Source organism: Heloderma suspectum, chromosome 2 (assembly GCF_057233095.1).
Source record: "Heloderma suspectum isolate Gila_16-S chromosome 2, 16-S_ref, whole genome shotgun sequence".
Classification (NCBI taxonomy): Eukaryota; Metazoa; Chordata; class Lepidosauria; order Squamata; family Helodermatidae; genus Heloderma; species Heloderma suspectum.
In genome coordinates, this window is record NC_139459.1 from 346,587,986 (window position 1) to 346,608,182 (window position 20,197).

The 20,197-nt window shown below is 47.5% G+C and overlaps 2 protein-coding genes across 8 annotated transcripts in view; one reads left to right on the forward strand and one right to left on the reverse strand.

Moving 5' to 3' along the window:
- Positions 1-3,822, forward strand: part of DDAH2 (DDAH family member 2, ADMA-independent) — a 39,068-nt gene extending 35,246 nt beyond the window's left edge. For all 4 annotated transcript variants that reach the window (XM_084840882.1, XM_084840883.1, XM_084840884.1 and 1 more), the window contains one exon: positions 150-3,822. In XM_084840882.1, the coding sequence (XP_084697008.1) occupies positions 150-266 (117 nt within the window). In that variant the 3' untranslated portion in view covers positions 267-3,822. The remainder of the gene's footprint in view (positions 1-149) is intronic.
- LOC146355370 (TNF receptor-associated factor 1-like) lies at positions 2,931-19,192 on the reverse strand. 4 transcript variants are annotated; one of them, XR_014788623.1, is made up of 7 exons: positions 19,067-19,182; positions 12,298-12,367; positions 11,514-11,801; positions 8,999-9,176; positions 7,478-7,626; positions 4,375-5,567; positions 3,597-4,292 (listed from the first exon to the last, which is right to left on the reverse strand). XR_014788623.1 is itself a non-coding variant. In XM_084840879.1 (6 exons), exons 1-6 carry the CDS (start codon positions 19,069-19,071, stop codon positions 5,349-5,351), a joined length of 909 nt encoding a protein of 302 aa, XP_084697005.1. In that variant the 5' UTR covers positions 19,072-19,192; the 3' UTR covers positions 2,931-5,348. The 4 variants fall into 4 exon arrangements, 2 of the variants coding, with proteins under 2 accessions (XP_084697005.1, XP_084697007.1); XM_084840879.1 differs by having other exon boundaries at positions 2,931-5,567; positions 19,067-19,192; XR_014788624.1 differs by lacking the exon at positions 12,298-12,367 and having other exon boundaries at positions 19,067-19,163.
- Positions 19,193-20,197: the final 1,005 nt, after the last annotated feature.

A 20,197-nucleotide genomic window follows, 5' to 3' on the forward strand; every position in this document is an offset into this window, starting at 1 on the left:
ATGTCTGCCTCATCCTGCCAAGAGGCAGACACAGAGATCCTTCATGAGCCTTTTCATGAACTCTTGCTGTGGCTTCCATAGGGATAAGGTTAAAGGGGTTTATGTTTGGAAAGGGGACTAACAAGTTTCTGTCTGCTTCCCTCTCTTAGCCCTTCCAGAAACTTCCAGACTACACCCTCATCCCCGCTGCTTGCACTGAAGTAGCCAAACTTGGTGGGACTCTCAGTTCCTGCTCTCTTCTCATCAACAAGAAGCTGGAGATCTAGTGCCTATTGAACCCCCACAAATATACAGGTTCTCACAATCCCTGAAGAGGGATCCCCCGCTTCCTCAGTTCCTATGTGCAGAGTGATGTCCCTGTTTTTCTTAGCTGCCTCGCAAAGCGAGAACACCACCCTCCCACCCAAACATGCGAATTTGGTGGTCAGCCTTAAAGTTTGCTGTTCGTTTTCTTTTTCTTTTACATTGGATCTTCATTTCCATGGCTTCCCACCAATCTCATGTTTCCCTGCCTCTGCCTGCTACTTTGTATCCTTTCAGAAAGACTTTTATCCCAGAGCAGATAGATGTTCTTATCTTGCTCCCAGTGCTGAAGGAAACCTGTCTTAGGAAACCAGACACTCCTATCTTTTCAGCCAGCTATATTTTTTAGCAAGGTTCTCCTCCGTTTTTCGCCCCTTATGGACAATTAAAGAACAGCTGTGCTTTCTCTTTGTTGTTGATGGGTTTTCTTGGGAAAGGTTATTAGGTATTGAGAAATATTTGTGGGCAACCATCTTGGAAGACACTTAAGGGATGTCTAGCATGAAGCCTGATCCAAGAAGCCTGCACTACTATTTCTCTCTCTCTCCATCATAGTAGCATCTTTGATCAGGATAGCAGAAGATATTCTTGGAGACCCCACCGTGTGTGGCATTGATCATAGTTTTCAACTAGTTTGGCTGGCCGGCCTATGCTGCATTGCTACAGAACTGGACAATTCCATTACTCTGGATATGGGAGATTGGGAGGCACCCCTATTTGTGCAGTTACAAACCCCAACAGCTGATAATTCGTGTCAGATGTAGGAAGACTTAGTATACTACACTTGCTCTACCATGAGACCTTTCCCCTCCCTTAATAACTGGTTCTAGAAGAACCTTTAAAGATGATCTGGTATGATTGGGGTTGGATCCAATGCTGTCATTCCGCCACCAGAAGGGAAACCACAGGCAGAACGGATTTCCCCTTCCTCCGGTGTGTGCCCCAAATCTGCTCTGGAGATGCAGATTTGCATGCAGCGGGGAGAAGGGGACGGAGAAGTCCTGCTCACGCAACTGTTGGTTCCAACCCTTGGTCTGCTACATCCATCTCTGTGGTGCTGCAGTTTTGGGACAGGGAGTTCAGCGTTAGATCCACGCTCCCTCCCCTCCCCCAGACTCAAAACAATTGCTTCCCCACTGCCACCTCAACAGATAACCTCTCTGCATATCCGCAGGGTTAGAGCAGTCATGCAGGAGCCGCTAGATGAAGACAATGCGTTCTTGAGGGAGAGTGCTTCCTCTTCGGTGGCATGGTGTATGTGTTAGTGTAACATAGTTAGGGGGGCGTTTGTAGGAATGTTCTTGAAAGCTGTAGAGCGCCCTCTGTTGGGGAGTAGGCATACCGACAGATGTAGGACTTTAGATTCACTCACTGCCTCTTTAACCCCTTGTGGAAACAATTAAAAGATAACAATAAAAAGGACTGAACAAACTCTGGATCTTGATGAGTCTTCTCTGCCTTCTTCTTCTTCTTTGATTTGGTTCCTGAGCATTTTAGACCTTTGGACTACGTCCTTCTCAGCCATAGTGCTCTGCTTTAAAGCAGTTCCTATATAATTTCTTAAGGGCAAAAATAATTGCGTCCAGTTCTAGGTGTGAAGTTGTAATACCATGTGCAGTATTACAACTTCAAAGCTAGAATTGGATGGAATTATTCCCCCCCCCCCCCCCAAGAAATGAATGGTGTTGAATTGTGGGTTGCGAAACAGTTGAAAGTGTTTAGCACAGTTGCAGGATGGGGGATGCTTGGCTCAGCGATACTGCAGGCAAGAGGGATCTTGGACTTGTGGATCACGGGCTGAGTGTGAGCTGTCAGTGAACTGGTAGGGGAGCCAAATGCTATTTTGGGCTGCATTAATAGAAGTATAGTTTCCAAATCATGGGAAGTACTAGTTCCCCTCTACTCAGCACTAGTTAGGCCTCATCTTGAGTACTGTGTCCAGTTCTGGGCACCACACTTTAAGAAGGACACAGATAAACTGGAGAGGGTTCAGAGGAGGGCAATGACGATGATCAGGGGACTGGAAACAAAGCCCTGTGAGGAGAGACTGAAAGAACTGGGCATGTTTAGTCTTGAGAAGACTGAGGGGAGGCATGATAGCACTGTTCAAGGTTGTCACAGAGAGGAGGGCCAGGATCTCTTCTCAATCATCCCAGAGTGCAGGACATAGAATAATGGGCTCAGGTTACAGGGAGCCAGAGTCCAGCTGAACATCAGGAAAAACTTCCTGACTGTTAGAGCAATACGGCAATGGAACCAATGACCTAGGGAAGTAGTGGGCTCTCCCACACTGGAGGCATTCAAGACGAGGCTGGACAGCCATCTGTCAGGGATGCTCTGACTTGGACTCCTGCATTGAGCAGGGGGTTGGACTCGGTGGTCTTATAGGCCCCTTCCAATCCTACTTTTCTATAATTCTATGATTCATCTAAGGAAGTGGCAAATGAAAGGCGAAAATTCTTAAATCACATGGATGTGTTGATGGATTGGGGTCTACCCACTTCAGCTGTGAGCGTATGTAAATCCTGCCACGTACCTGAACCTACTGCCCCTGCCCCATTCTTGAAGTCTCAGGTAGCCAGGAAGAACCCACGTAGGTCTATCAAGATCTTGTCAGGCTGCAGAATATGGGTGGGTACGCTTTATTCGGCTTGGTAGGTCACAAGTTGGAGAGAGGCCACAGCTCAGTGGTAGAGCACCTGCTTTGCATGCAGTTTTGATCCCATGCATCTTCAGGTATGGCTAGGAAACAATCTTGCCTGAAACCCTGGAGAGCCACTGCCAATCAGTGTTGACAGTACTGTGCTAGATGAACCCATGGTCTGACTCTGACCCATGGAGAAGGTGGCTTCCTATGTTCCTGCATTGTACAGGCCTGCTCTGTGTTGCAGGGTTTCTCCCTCACATCCCCCCATCTTGAAAGCTGTTCCAAAGTAAGGAATCTGAGGACCTTCCTTTGCTGAGAGGGGAAGTTTTCAATGTTCCATAGTTCTCAGTAAAACAGCACCACCCAGTGGCTGCTTAACAATGCAACAACGAATGTACATGGTGGGGAAAAGCCAGGATATATTTAAATGCCTCATTATCTCCGGATTCTTTAAACGTGGAAGAACCAGGAAATACTGCTGGAAGTGCCCTCGAGGTTGACAGTGTCATGAAAAGGACTGCGAACGTCTGTGAGCAACCCACCCCAAGTGCACGATAAAAGCCTCGCGTGATGGCGCCCCTAGACTTCATCCAGTTACCTCAGATGATGGTTGTGTGTTTGGAAAAGAGAATTCAGAGACTGGTATGAAGAGGGCGTGCGTGTGCGTGCGTGCGTGCGTGTGCATGGATTTTATTTATTCAGTTAGTTACATTTCTACACTGCTCAATAGCCAAAGCTCTCTGGGCAGTTCACAACAATGAAAACCATAAAATACAACACAATAAGATACTATGTTAAATGGCCTATAAGCAGAATTGTTTATCTTATGTGTGCACATGCTATATTTATAAAGGGGAAAGGATTGTACTGCTGAATTTGGCTTCCTAAGTACTTGCGGCCTTTTGTCTCTAGATGGGGGTGGGAGGGGAAGAGGAAGGTTCTAGCCTCCCTGGCTTCAGAGGAATTTTAAAAATTAGTGGGTAAGGAAATCAAAGTTTTCCATTTACAGCAGCTCTGGTGGGAGGGGTGCAATCAATGAGCCGATTGTTGTATTATAATAACTGTGAGGATGGGGAGTGCAATTTTGGTGCTGTCATTCCTTGTAGTCCAAATATGTAGAATGCTCTGTCAATTTCATGGCTGTTGTGGGCTGGTAATGTTGTCTGGGGCAGTCCCAGAAGGAGAGCTACAATGTATGAGAAGGGACCAGCCTTCCCCAACTTGGTACACTCCAGTTGTGTTCATTGACAACTCCCATCATCCCCAGCCAGCATGGGCTAGAAGGGTCAACAGTCTGACTCCTAAGAACCATGCTGGATCAGACCAAGGGTAGTATCCAATGCTATTCCTACAGAGAGTAGATCCATTGAAGTGAATGGGCCTAATCTAAGTAGGACTACCATTGGATACTACCCAATGGCTGCATCTAGCCCACCATTCTGTTCACACAGTGGCCAACCAGCTGCCCATGGGAAGCCCACAAGCAGGACATGAGTGCAACAGCACTGTCCCACCCATGTTCCCCAGCAACTGGTATATAGAGGCAAACTGCCTCTGATACTGGAGGTAGCACATAGCCATCAAGCCTAGTAGCCATTGATAGCCTTCCCCTCCATGAATTTGTCCAATCCCAAATTGATGTAAGATAGCTCCTTGTATGCACTTATGCCCCTTCGCATCCAATCCGGAGTGTGGGAAAGTGAGCATCTCTGTCCTTCTTGTCTTCTCAGCCTCCTCCTACCTCCAAAAAGTTGCCACCCTTTCTTAGTAGAACTCCCAATGTCTTTAACAGTTGCATGGCAGGCAGAAAATCCAACAGGTGCAGCTCTTTGCATGGCAAGGAAGTGAGGGGGAAAGCTTCACCTGTCTAGAAACAAGGTACCAATCCTAAATTCACACCCCATTTTCAACCTCATTGGAATAATCTACATTTTGTATGCACACACACACTACTCCTATACACACCTATTTGAATAAATAAGTAAGTTTCTACAAACTTGCCATATGTTGAGTGCAGACTTTAGGTTAGGGTTAGATCCAGACTTAGTCATGCTTAGAGTACACACATTGCATTCAATGGGCCTTAAGAAAGTCATGACTAACATGTCTGATTGATATCAATGGATCTGTTCTAAGCATGACTAACCCTGGGTGTAACTCTAGGTTTCTCTTTTTCCTGCTATTGCAGACCTGCCTATTAGGTTTCAGGGTAGCCACCTTGAGAGGGAAAAAGCATCCAATAGTTTTCTTCAGTTGTGCCCATCCTGAGAAGAGACCATGAAGAATGCAGTAGTGTCTCTCTTGGCAGCCATCTTGAAACCACCATATCAATATATCTGAGCAACAGTTTGTCCGGCAGTATGGCCTCCAGTTCAGTTGGATGAAAGTCACCACAAGTCTAAGCCTTTGTGTCTATCACAGCTTGCATGGCTAATGTGTCATTACAGATATAGGTATTCTCGGCAGCATGGAGTACGTTCAACGGGCAGAACTCAGGGAGGCCACTGGCCACATTGGTTTCACTCACGGGGCGCTGGAACGAGGACGAGGACTCCAAGGAGCGAAATGAAGTGGAGATGTGATGCTTGTTGACTTGGTCCAGGAGAGTGAAGGTGACCTGATTAAAAAAAAAAAAAGACGACTGAAGGCATTTCTTCACTACAATGGTTAAATAAGTGTTAACCATCTTAAGGAATTCTAAATGCTGAGCCCAAATGTCCCAGGGAAAAGAGTGTTTGGCTTGGTTCACACATTTACTGGACACTTTCATATGCTGGAGAAGAGAGCAAAAGTGTTCCCTCTACCATGCACATACTGTCATATCTGAGGCATGTTTCTGAGGCCCATATTCAAGGAGGCCTGATTTGTACAATTCTTCCACCCCCAAAAGTAGATGCTGTGACTCACATTTTAATGTGTACAGCAGGGGTGCAGAACCAAACTCGAATGGGGGGCTGGATGACCCCTCACCTGGGCCTCTGTGGGCCGTATAACATCAAGGGCCAGGGTCCAGGCTTCCCTGTATGGGGGTCTTCCCATTCAGAGAATCCTTGTTTGTAGCGAAGCCAAGCCAACTGAGTCCCCTTCGCTCCTCCTGCAGCTTGGCTTCGCATGGCCCTTCTCTGATTGGGAAAGCCCACGCACAGGAAAGCAAGGGAATCCCCACCTTTACCTCTGGCTCTCCAGGCTCTCCTGGCCTCCTCCCCAGCCATCTGTCAGGGATGCTCTGACTTGGACTCCTGCATTGAGCAGGGGGTTGGGCTCGATGGCCTTATAGGCCTCTTCCATCCCTACTATTCTATGATTCTATGATCCAGGAAATAGATTGTGCTCCACCAGTGGGCCACTATTTATTTATTTTCAATATGTATACACCTTGTGTCGTGCTACCATTACCAAAAAAACAAAAATTCAAAATCCAATATACAATGATAATAAAAGTCCAAGACTCTCCAACCTACATAGTGGTTAAGAACAATTTTAAAACCATTAATGGCTGGCATTACAAGCCGCCAAATGCTGAGGTAAAGAAAAGGTCTTCAATGGATGCTGAAACTGGGTAACAAGGTTGGCACATGTCTTGTATCTGGGGCAGAAGGCTATTCCAGAGCACGGGCCCCACTGCAGAGGAAGCTCTCTTGGCTGCTGCCAGACAAGCATCTGTAAGTGTTGTGGCACAACCAGGAGAGTCATTTGAAAATGACTGCAGTGTTCAGACAGGTGAGCAAGCAACCAACCAAGAGCCATCCTACTTTCAGAGCACCAGCTCTGAACATACCCAAGTCCTACGAGGAAAGATGGAAGGATCTGGGTATGTTTAGCCTTGAGGAGAGGAGATGGAGGGGAGATATGATGGCACTTTTCAAGTACCTAAAGGGTTGCCAGACAGAAGAGGGCCACAACCTGTTCTCTATCATCCTAGACTGCAGGACACGAAATAACAGGCTTAAGTTACAGGAAGGCAGATTTCGGTTAAACATCAGAAGAAACTTCCTAATGGTCAGAGCAGTCAGACCATGGAACCAATTGCCATGGGAGGTGGTGGGCTTTCCATTCTTGGTGGTATTCAAGCAAAGACTGGACAGCCATCTGTCAGGGATGCTTTAAACTGGATTCCTGCACTGAGCAGGGGGTTGGACTCGATGGTCTAAATAGCCCCTTCTAGCTCTGTGATTCTATGATTCTATCCTGTAAGTATTTATTTAATTATTGCATTTATATCCCGTCTTTTTTCCTCTTGCAAGGAACCCAAGGCGGCTTACATTATCCTCCTCTCCATCTTATCCTCACCACAACAACCCTGTGAAATAGGTTGGGCTGAGAGTGTGTGACTGGCCCAAAGTCACCCAGTGAGCTTCCATGGCCGAGTGGGGATTAGAACCTGGATCTCCCAGCTCCGAGCCCAACACTCCAGCCACCACACCACGCTGGCTCTCGCACTGAATTAGGCCCAGCATTCCTCAGAGGTGGGGAAGGGCTTCTGCAGATTTGACTCTCCTGTAAGACCAATACAAAAGCTCCCCGTACCTTATGCCGGAAAGGCCACTTCAGCAGGAAATCATACTCCCCTTTCATCAGAACCAGGAAGATGGAGAGATGCGTTCCTGCTCCTGTCCCGTCTCCATTCAGGAACAGCTTGAGGCAGAGTTTGTAACCATAGCGGCTGGTGTAGAACCCTGTGGGGGTGAGAAGAGAATACATGGCGTAAGAATGGGGTGTGATGGTGCCCTCTGGCCGACAGACTTCGCTTATATACTATCCCAAGTGGGACAGTGACTAGGTCCAAACTGGGTATTGTGGGGGATGCATGGCTGCTGCTGACTCCCAACTCCCCCCCCCACGTCTCCACGGTAACATTTAAGTGAAAGAAGGTGCCAAGTGTAATCATGTTATATCATATGTTTCCCTGCCTTTCCTCCCTTTGCAAGCAGTGTCCTGTAGAGAGGAGGCGGGGAAAGGTTTAGTACTAGGTGTTAACCAAAGGGAAGCAGGCTGGTGGCAGGTAGCGTAGGCCTAAGCATGCCTTAATACAAGGGTGGGCAAATTTGGGGGGCTTTGGGGTCCAATTTCAATCCCCGAGAATTGCCCAATGAACTGGCTGCAACTGTTTAATCAATAAGGAGTTTTAAAAAACCAATCTAACTGATTAGTCTGGTAAACATTGCAGCCAAAGTAATGACTGAGATAATAGATGTGAACATCCTATGATTCAACATCCTAAAGGGTTATATAGATGCTTCCTTGCTTGTTTATTTACAAAATTTATAAATGGCTCTGTATTTATAAATGCCGTGTCTCCTCTTGAACCAATTCACTCAAGAAGGAGGCCCAGTTATGTTCAAAGTGGTGCCTCTCGAAGAATGAGGGAAGTTTTAAAAATGTTTGCTCTTGTGCAATAAAGTGGGCAACCTGTGGCCATCCAGATGTTTTGGCCTACATTTCCCATCAACCTTTACCAGGCTTGGGCTGATGGGAATTGTAGGCCAAAGCATCTGGAAGGCTACAAGTTGCCCAGCCCTGCTATAAAGGGACATTGTGGGGAGAGTTAATAAAAATGTTAACAAGATAACTGACTTTTCCTGCAAGAAACCCAGAGTAGTACGGAAGGGTGGACCTTGGCATAAGATGCAGCCTGTATCGAGCTGTCTTGCAGCATGTTCAGGAAGATATTGCAAAAAACCCAAACTTTTTTTTGTACAATACACCCTTGACATATGTACAGTGGATCTGTGTGGGGCTTCTTGTGCACTGATCCCGAGGCACCTGTTCTTTTCCAGGTAGTCCCCATTTCAAACTATGCCCCTGGCTCCCAAACTCCACGTTCTTAAAGTATGCTAATTTGCATTTGGTATATAATTTGTTTTGATTTCAGTTTTGTTGGTCACAGGCTTTGGGATCTTTGGATTACAGAATCTGAGCCCCTGCAAGAAATGTGGGCATTGCTAAACTAGTTCCTGGGCAAAGAGAAGTCTGTTCTGATAGGTGACGTTTTTACAAAACCAAAGCTACCTGCCCGGTTCCCTCCATCCCACACTTCTGGTCACTCACAGGGAGAATAAATGGCAAGCCGGTTGCCGGTTTGTGCCTCCCGCGTCCTAAGCCCCACCTCGGGGACCTTCCAGAGGAAACAGCCATCATACGTGGTTTGCTCCAGGCTGTGGATCCGGGAGGCTAAGCTGCTGATCATCACATCCTTCAGGGTCAAGAGTGAGTCTTGCTGTTCTACCTGGAAGGAACAGATAGAAACAGGGAAGCAGGGGTGGTTATGGAAAAACAGGCATGAGTTGGAATTGGAGGTGAACAGGATACCAAGAGAAAGCAATCCTACACTTCCACAGAAAGAAGCAGAGGCATTGCTAGGCACTTAAAAGATCCAGAGATTTGATCAGTGGTGAATGAGGATTTGGGATATGGTCTCAAAGATGAAATTAGCTAATATGATTGGAGTCATAGAGGGGCAATTAGCAAATAATCTTTGTATAGAAAAATGGAGTCTACTTTATATTGGCATGATAAAGTACAGGATTCAGTACAACCTTATTTACTATTAGGGGAAATTTAACTGGTATAAGTTTGATCAAGTTTACAACTCTTTTTGTTATCATTTGTATTTATGAATCAATACAAGATGAAACATTTTCTCTGGTTTATCTACTAAGAGGTCCCTCTGTAATAGCAAAAAAAGAAAGGAAGGAAGGAAGGAAAGATTCGGAGACAGTCTTTCCACTGGCATCAATAGAAGTTTTACTCCAACCCTGCTTGCCATGCCGAGGGGTTTTTTGCGAGATCCACAGTGCCTAGGGAAGGGAGGGTTAATCCTTACCTCCCCAACTGTGATCCCCAAGGAAAATCCCCCCCAACACATATAAATGGCAGCTAAGCTTAGGAAAAACCTCACATGGGCACCAAAGGGAAGATGTGGAGAGAGGGGTTAACCTTTCTCTCCCCAGCTGCAATCCCCCTTGAAAATGACCCCACACATGGCAATGAAGCTGAGAAAAAACATTTCATTTGCACCAATGGACACTTAGGCCTCTGAGGAATAGATCTAGGGCTGTGGGAAATAAACTCAGCAACGCCCCTGGGAAGAAGAGAAGCTGCAGCAACTTCCAGCCCTCTTGGGAGAAACAGGGTCAGAATAGCAACTTTCTCCTCCTGCTACTAAACTATGTCTTGGTACAAGATGCATTTAAAAATGGGTTGAGATGAGGACTGTGCCAAATGTTCCCCGGATGTGCTACTCATTTTGAAAGTAGCAGATGTGATACAGCCAAAAAGACTTGGGGCGGGTGGTGGAGGATAGCTTGCCAAACATGTGCTTTTCAGAGCGGTTTTGTTCAGCGGTGGCTTCCCTGCGTCATTTTCCCTGCTACTCCTTTGCCCTCACAGTCCTTGGCTTCATTTGCTTCCTTTACAGCCATCGAAGCGGCTTTGTACTTTTTGCTCACAAGCATCTACAATACAGATCTAGGCACTGCAAGATTATTTATAGAGCCGCATGGCGTTGCCACAGCTAATGAACTTAAACAACAGTGTGGCCAAGTGGCAACAAAGCCTGGGAGGGCAAAGAGGAAGCAGGACCAATGGCAAAGAACAGGGCTGGCCCAAGACCTTTTGCTGCGTGAAGCAAAGGACAAGATGGTGCCTCTTCCTCATTCCATGTACAGAACCCAGCTGGACTGGCAGCTGAATCTTACTTTAACAGTGGCTATGAGACAGCATCCTTCGCTGCACCTTAGCACCAAGCCACCTTAGGGGATCCAGAACAGGCTACGCAGCATACAGAGCTCTGTCTTCAAACATAGGGGAATAGCCAGGGGCTTGGGAGGAACACCAAAGGCTGCTTCTCCCTGGCTTTGCCTAATAGTAGGGCTGGCCCTGGCAAAGAACAGCACTGAAATTCTGCCAGCGCATTCAGGGAAACTGCCATAAAAGTCACCAAAAAAAGAGAAGCTCTTTTAGCTCCTGCTGAAAAACGTCAAAGAGCGCTGCCTGCAGCCCAAAATGCCTTCTGTTGTGAGAACTAGTCCGGTGTGGTGCCAAAGCGACCGAGGGAATAAATCATCCCGGATTCGATTATTTACTTATTACAATTCTATGCCGCCCCTCATTATCCAATCGCAGGGTAGTATACAAAATCCATAAAACAAGCAATTAAAATGCAAAGATAAAAAGGAATTATTGTCCCTGCTGTGACCTTGCAGGCAGAGCACACGCTCTGTGTGCAGAAGGTCAATCCCTGAGATTCTTCAGTCAGGCCGGGAAAGAGCCCTGTCCTGCACCCTGGAGAGCCGCTGCCAGTCAGGGTGGACCAGGGTGGGCAACTTGTGGCCCTCCAGATGTTGTTGGGCTGCATCTCCCATCAGCCCTAGCCAGCATAACCAATGGCAAGGGATGATGGGAGTTGCAGTCCAGCAACAACTGAAGAGCCCCAAGTTGCCTGCCCGTGCTTTAAAGGTGCCTGCTCAACGCTCAGCATCAGCACCACCGTGGCCTCTCGCCCTGTTTCGAGAGGGAGGCACCCGCTCTCTCCAAGCTCCGCATCGTCGCGACCACCTCTCACCTTCTCCTCCAGGTAGAGGATCCTGGCCATGGCCTCTCCGAGCGTGACTCCAGGGGTCTCCTCTCGTCTGTCCAGCTCCCGACTCAGGACCGAGACAATGTTTTCCAAGGTCTTCTGCCGGCTTTCCAACTCGACCACCTGCTGCTTGAATGGGAAGCCGGACTTCAGCCTCTCCCACTGCTTGTCCAGGCCCACCAACTGGTGCAACGTTTCCAGGAGATGGGGGTGCAGAGACGCCATGTTTTCTTCCACGTGTCCACCAGGCATCTGCTGGTAGCAAAGGCTCACCTGCAGAACAGCATCCTCTGTTGTCATCTTGGAGAGTTAAGACAGCTCACCTTTTCTAGCATCAGCGCCACAATGCATGCAAGTACTAGTTCTTCCGAGAGGGCAAAGGGATGGAAAGAAGTCCCTCCCCCACCGGCCCCCTGGGGAAAAGCTCTCTATCCCAGCCTTGCCCAACCTGGGGCCCTCCAGATTTTTGGATTACAACTCCCAACTGCCGTAACCGGCAGGGCCTATGATCAGGGATGATGGGAGTTGTAGTGTCTCCAGCCCAGCCTTCCCAACCTGTTGCCCTCCAGATGAACTACAACTCCCATCAACCCCAGCCAGCAAGGCCAATGATCAGGGATGCTGGGAGCTGTATTCTAAAACATCTGGAGGACATCAGGGCTGAGGGGGGCCCTGCTCCATCCCATTCGCTTGCTCCAGTACTACGTCCTTAGTGCTCCCAGGAAGGTGAGGGGAGGTGGATACAGGCAAACTGCTCCCTGAAACCCACCTGTTCAAAATGTATGAGGGGCTCAATTCCCTTCTCCTTTAGGCATTCGGAAGAGGACATTTCACTACAGCTGCAAGACAGAGTGGGGTGGGAAGATGAAATATTAGGACAAGTCCCGATGGCTCAGACCAGCCATCTACTTCCCCACGGTGGCCAACGGGATGCCCCAGAAGAGCACAAGCACAGCGCGAAGGCTGTAGCATCTTCCCCTGTTGTTCCCCAGTGACTGGTGTTCAAAGGCACCCACAGGCACCATAGAGCCATCATGACCCATAGCAAGGGGTAGACCTGGCCTCCACACATTCCCCTCTTAACTATTAAGAGTTGACCTATTTGAAATGTTAAAAGTAGGGTGGGCAACTTGGGCCCTCCAAATGATGTTGGACCGCAACTCCTAGCATCCCTCACTATTGGTTATGCTGGCTAGGGCTGATGGGAGTTGCAGTCCAACGACAGCTGGAGGGCCACACGTTTCCCACCCCTGGGTTACAGGCACTGCGTAGAGGTATAGAGACATGAAAAGATGAGAGGACACCACCTGAATTGCCAATTTCAAGTTGAAAAACAACATTGGCCATGATCCTTTACGTTGCTCTAGCACTACGTCCCTTTTTTTGCCCAATAAAAAATTGTAGGCTTTCACATTGAAAGATCGGGCTGCATGTTACTCTCGTCTTTTCTTACCTCTCAAGGGGCAAGCAGTTCAATACTGTGCAGGCAGAACCAATTAAGACGGCAGTGGGTATGTATCCCCTCTCTGGGGGGCATTAAAGCATAGACCTTGCTGCAAGCAAGCGAGTCATGGAGCTGAGCTTATATGTGTAAGATCTGGGTTCAAATCCCACCTCAGCTTTGCACTACACAGGACTCTCCTTCTCCCTCTCATTTTCAGTTCCTCATTCCAAAATAAGAACAATAACAATCTCACCAGAGTTTGGTTTGAGGTCAAGATGAGCAGAAATCCCATGGCACACTAGGTATGTGACTAGAAATCTGTAGCCAAAGAACTGGCTGGTTACTTCAAAAGATTATGCCAAGGTCTGCCCCCTCCCAACTGCTTAGGGTTGCCAGCTGCCTCCTGACCCTCAACTTCCTGCAACCCCTTCTCAGCCTTCAGCCTGCTTTACAAAGCTAGTCCTACCCGTAGGCCTGTGTGTGGTTTTTGCCCTTGCTAAATTGTCAATTTTCCCTTCCCTCATAGAAGTTAGACTGCAGACATTCTCACAGTCTTCCTCATTCCCTCCCTGCCATGACACCAGCAGTGTCAGAGGCTTGCCTGCTACAAGCAGAGTATTCAGTCGTCTTCTTCACACATTACTTGCGTCAACACAGTCACAAAAGGTCTGTACATGTAGTCTTGTCCCCGAGATTGCATACTGCTCCTCTGGGCCCCTCACATGTTCAGGTATAACATTGGCAGCTGGGAGCCTTTTCTATCTGTGCACGTTCCCTCTGTGATTTAGAATCCAGAAAAATCAAGGCTCTAGATCAGCGGTCCCCAACACAATGCCCATGGGGACCTCCAAGGGCAGCCCCGAACTCTCCACTCCCTGCTCCCTTCAAACAAGTGTTAAAAATAAAACCCTTGGAAAACGGTAGGGCAATCTTCTTTCTCTTCCTTTCTAGCCTTGCTATTTCTATCCCCCTCCCGACTTCTAGCTCACTGTTTCTCCCCCTCTTAGCCTCTAGCCTTGCTCTTTTGCTACCCCCTTGCCTTGCTGTTTTCCCCTCCCTCCCAGCCGCTAATGTAACTATTTCTCTCCCCACCTCTTCGCCTCACTGTTTCTCCCCCATTCCAGCCTCTAGCCTTGCTCTTTCTCTCCCCTTTACCCCTTTGCCTTGCTATTGTCCACTCCCCCCCAGCCTCTAGCCTCACTATTTCTCTCCCCTCACACCCCTTTAGCTCACTTTTAACTAGCCAGGTCCCCACGGCAGCCATTATGTGACTAGCCACATTCTCCATGGGAGCCATTTTGTGGTGGTGCCCACAGCAGTTTTTCACATTCCCAAATGTGCCCATAGGTCCAAAAAGGTTGGCGACCTCTGTTCTAGATTGTGTGGGGGAGCCTCTACTCTAGAAGATATACCACAATACACGAGGAGCCACAGGACCTCAGGGGCAGGGCTGAACACATGGCCCTGTAGCCCTTTGTATCAGTATTGCCCCTTCGCAGGAGTAACATGTGACGCTTACAGATGCTTTCTAAATGATTGTTACATCAATATTGTCCAGCACAATCTCCCCCCTGCCCCACCCCCAGTTTTATATTTGGGATTCCCACACTGGGATCCCCCTTCCTTCTAGTTACTCAACCCACACTCCAAGCATGTTGGATTTCCCCCAGTGTCTTTGACAGTCATGCAGAGAAATTGATCACTTTTTCCCTCCCCAGACAGAGCAGAAATTTATTCCATTAATTTTATCACCAGATGACACCAATGGTTAGGGACTTTTTAACCCCACCGCAGTCAGAGAGAGAGAGCGCCCCTGGGGAACCCCGCTTCTGAGATGTGTGGTAAGGTGGAAGTGGCTGGTGATAGTAAGGATGCAATTCTATGTTTTGGGAAGGAGGAAGGATATGATTCGAACTGTGGTTGGCAAAGTGGTATTTTCAGGCTGCCCATAGGGTGGGCAGGCATACTACTTTACAATCCTATTTGAAGGCATCCTCTGTTTGAGGGGCTGTCCAATCCAGGGCTTTCTTCACACGGAGCTTTTATCCTGCAATTGAGATTGCTCCTTCATGGAAGTTTGCGGGCCCTTTACATGATGCCGTGAACCTCCAGGGCGTCTCCTGCACTAAATGCCCTTTGTTCCATTTTTAAATAGATCGGAGATAATGAGTTATCAAATTACGCCACTGTGTTCTGCTTCAGTTTCCTTGTGAAAATCATTAAAGCAGCAAGAAGAGGAGTGAGATCAATGAAAGATAATGGAAGACTCAGATACAGGGAGAAGGAGGGGGAAAGGGGAGTGGGAAAAGGGAGCACATGAAAAAGGGAGTCGTCGTGATCCTGCGTTTAAATCGGAAGCAGAAAGACCCGTTTTAAATGTAGGATTTAGGCTGGTGCAGAGATGCCCCAAGTCAGGTTTAAAGATAAAGAACCATAAGAATTATTTATTTATTTATTTACAAATTGTAAGAAGGGAGGGCAGCATGGGCCTTGAAGATGCCCATCAACACCTCGTCAGCAGACTGAGCAGGCACTCAGGTCACCTGGTCACAGACTTCTCCACTTTCAGAAGATGTATTGTATTTCTATTGAAATTACAGTAATTGTTTCTAAGCTTGCATTTAGACATATAAATTAGTACAGGCAATTTTTGTGCAACCCCTATGTCCTCTTTTTTGCAGTGTGCAACTGGCCACCCTGGGGGAGGGGGGAGTCACCCCTGCCCCTCTGCTTTTCAGATTACATGTGACAAGTGGGGACCTACGACATAATGTTGCAACGCATCCCCAGTCCATGTGTATTGATTCACTTGCTTCAAAATGTAGAAAAATAACCCACATGCTGCATGGCTGACAAGCCACCCTGGGGAAAATATCCTGGGTTCAGACAACACACTAACCCACAGTTGAACAAACAACCCATGGTTGAACAACAGCTCACCCTTAACCAATTACAAGACTTCTCCTGTTCAGGACTCAAGCCAGCCAAGAACAGCCAAGTTCTATTTGAGGCTCACACGTTTTCTTTCTTTTTCAAATGGTTCCCCGCTGTGCTATATGATGCTAAAGGGGCTCGGGTTTGGGTCTTGCTGCCACTAGCCCCAAACCTGAGCTCTTTGTTGCTATATACGGGCAGGCAGTGGTGCTGCTAGGGAAGGACCCTGGGGCAGAAGTCCACGGCCCCACTCAGCAGAATGTGCAGGAGCGTCCCCCAATACAACAGGGCTGGCTTGTAACTGGTTGAGTGTGGGTTGTTGCCATAGAAACGTGGGTTGTTTGTTGAATCGTGGGTTAGTGTGTTGTCTGAACCCAGGATACTTTCTGCAGGGTGGCTTGTTAACCATGCAGTATGGCTTATTTTTCTACATTTTGAAGCAAGTGAATCAATACACATGACCATCTAAGAGCAGCCTAGGGAACATAAGGACCGTTACGTCCAGAGCCTAAAAGTACTTAACTTACACCGCTGTTGGTGGTGAGTGGGTCCAGAAAGGATGCTTCTGGAAAGGTGGAAGGAGAAATGGGGTCCTTTCCTCCTTTCTGAAACCTCCCTGTTCAATGCAAGAAGGGGTAGTTTTTAACCTTGCAATGTGCTCTAGTCCGCTCTCCAGGATTCTATAAGCTGTTAAGGGCTTAAGCAGCCCTATTCTCTAGGAATAGGGAAGAAAGACTTTCCTTCCTTCCTTCCTTCCTTCCTTCTGACTGACACACTCAACATTCCTTGCTGGACTGTTTTTGTTTCATTAAACATTTATTATTAATTGTTGTTATTCTTCTTCACATTTCTATACCACTCCATAGCCAAAGCTCTCTGGGAAGTTTACAAAGATTAAAAACATTAAAAATACAATATGCAAAATTTAAAAACATAAAAACGTTCAACAGACAGTACACAGAGGCAACATATATCTAAAACCAACTCTGAACAATCAGCCAAACCATCAAACAAATCCAGGGTCAATTAAAACTCATCACATGCTGCCAAATGCCTGGGAAAAGAGAAAAGTCTTAACCTGACGCTGAAAAGACAGCAGTGTTGGTGCCAGGCAGGCCTCATCAGGGAGATCATTCCATCCATAATTGGGGGGTCACCACCGAGAAGGCCCTCTCCCTAGTTGCTGTTTTCTGAGGGAGGCTCATTTATTAGAATCATAGGGTTGGAAGGGGCCTACAAGGCCATCGAGTCCAACCTCCTGCTCAATGCAGGAAGCCTGATTCCCAGGCGATCTCCCATCCAAGTACTAACCAGGGCTGACTCTGCTTAGCTTCTGAGATCAGATGAGATTGGGCACATCCAGCCCTTTGCTTGTCCTCAGTAAGTTCTGAGGCCCACTAGGGATGAGAACTTGAGAGTTCTATATGCATTTGGAGAGTGTTGGTTTTAAATGCCAAAAGACAGAAGCATGGGTGGTAGAGCAAGGAGTGGTTGTGAAGTACGTTCCACCTTTGCCAAGTAAGGCCACAACGTTCCTGCCTCATGGTAAGGCGGTCTGAGCCATTTCCATCCATTTCCCACCAACCGAATAGCAGTGGAACAGGTGGCTCCAATTTCAGTCAGAACCAGCCAGAACTCCAACAGATTGCACCTGCTGTGAAACAGGCAAATCACAGAATCATAGGGTTGGAAGAGGCCTGCAAGACCATTGAGTCCAACCCCCTGCTCAGTGCAGGAAGCCTGATTCCCAGGTGGTCTCCCATCCAAGTACTAACCAAGGGCTGATCCTGCTTAGCTTCCAAGATCAGACGAGATGAAGCACATCCAGCCCTTTGCTCAGTTTAATTTATGATTCTTTTAATGTACAAATGTACATACTTTTGCGTACCTGAGAAATTCCTCAAGTATACAGAAACCATTGCCTTATTTCAAGGCGGCTCTGTTTTGCTTCCAAACCAATAGGGATGTGATCACTGGAGTTTCACATGCAATGCAGAAGCATTTAGAGGTTCGATCGCTGGTTCAGCACACTTAAATAGTAGAGCTTATAAACCATTAATAACTAGCCAGCTATGAATGCTAATGGCACATATCCCTTTGTTTAAAAGTGGGGTAGGGGGACTATTTGGCCTTGATCTCTGGCATCAGAAAAAATAAACCAAGTGCAGGGCCAAATACAGATATCCTCAACTGTTCTGCAAAATTTATGCAGACCACAGTTTGAGAACTTCTGGTCTGTACTGACTGCCAGGGGCTGGGTTTCAGACCGGAGTCTTTTGCAGCCCTACCCGGAGAAGCCAAGTTCTCAGTGAATCAGAACAAGTGAAAGAAGAGCAGACATTTTCTTTCACTGGTTCTGTTTCACTGAGAACCTGACCTGTCTTCCTTCATGTATTTCGAAACACTTTCGCCTTTTCCTTCTTCCATCGCCTTCCTCCCACACTTAATTCAGCCCACAGCTTACCCCCAGAACCCCACTTTTATAGCCTGGATAAGATCTGGAGCAGGGATGTCACACAGCTCACCCTCCTGAGGGTGTTTCCTCAAGGGAGACCTAAGAAATGCCCTGAAGCCTGGCTAGCCTGCTTTTCATGTCAACCCCTGATCTGTCCATCATGCCGAAAAGAAAGAAAAAAGAGAGGAGAGGCATTTGTAATGTGAACGAGCATTCTCACCAATGTCCTTTTCACATTTACAGTTCAAAAAGCAACCACAGCAAGAAGAACCACCTTGAGCCTGGGGCATGAAAAAAAACACTTCGCCACTACTTTGCATCAGTTCGTATTCATTCCAATCCATCCCAAAAGTTAATTTCCAAAAAAGAAAGAGGGGCACAGCTGGCCTGCAAGTCTTGAAAGACGATCTGCTGTCCTCAGAGCTGTCCCCTCAAATTCCAGTTAGTGTGTGTGTGTGGGGGGGAGAGAAGTAAAGAACTCTGTAGATGCTCAGAGACACTCTTCTTCATTATTACTTCATCTGCTTCAGGGTTGAGCCCCATCACTGAAAATAGGTTCTGGGGCTAAGACCCTAGTGAGCCTAGGACTTCCTGCCTTTCATCACCAAATATATCACCTTCCATACGTCTCCTTCACTCCCCCACTTGAACTGCTCTCCCCTCAATCAGCCCCTCAATCCATCACCTTCCCTGCCGTCCACATACCTCATTGCCTGCCCAGATCCTCCAACTGCCCAGCATCTGCCTCTCTTTCTGAAGCTTTATGAGTTTTTCCATGTGAAACCAGCACTAACTTTTTCCCCTCCTTCATGTACTGAACCAGTGTTAAAAGTGGGCAGGAAGTCCTCCTGGTTGGCTGGGGAGGTTGCGGTGGGTGCTGGGTGGGGGAATTCCAAGGCTGGGGAGGAAGTTGATCAAAGTCAGAATTGAAAACAAACACTTTTTTAACTTTTTGCCCATTGAATTTCAGTCTGCACAGCATTTGCGAGAGAGTACATTTCTCTAGCCAGGACAAATTATTTGGAAATAATTGCCACGTTTTCACTATGGGTAACAGGGCTTCCTACCCCGCAGAAATTTGTGGCATGAGATCACACTCTTTCATTTTGAATGAATTAGTACGCTTGTGATTCTCACACTGTGGATGCCACCCCCACCCCCACTGCCAGGGGCAAGGGAAAGTTCACATGGAGAATGGGGCATGAAGTTCCAGGGAGGGAAAAGATCCTGAGAGAGGTGAAGCCTTCTTTCCCACATCAGCCAAGGCCTGGAGACATGCCCTCTTATTGATCCACACTGAATCTGGGGAGTGACAAGCCCATCACCCACAAACGGTCTGGGGAAGAAGGAAGCTCAGAAAGGGTGGCCACTTGGTTCTCTTCTTTCCCTGCGTGCGGCTTTGCAAAGGGGCCAGAGAGAGCTCCAGAACCTCTTGTAATGCCAGTGGGGGATGAATCCACCTGTCATTTGACTCAGCCTAGGAATGGGTGAACCTCTCAAGCTCAATTTCACTTCGGCTCTCAATAAATAAATAACAATTTGCTGCCCTTTCATGGCACCCAAAGTGGGAGGCCCTGCCTAAAGCTAGGCCTGGCTCTGCTTCCCCATTTATAAGCGACTGTCCATCCTTTTGAACATTTCTCCCCTAGTAAAAACACTGTCCCCGATTTGCAATTTGGGGTTGCTTTTAAGTTTTTGTTAACATTATTTTGTGTGTGTCCACATGTACATTCACACAATTTCCAGGCCTTTCCACAGCCTTCTAGAAGTTAAACCTCTGAGGGAAGCAGGGGGAAAGAAATGCATGTTGATGCTACTGCACATGCATGGATGTGT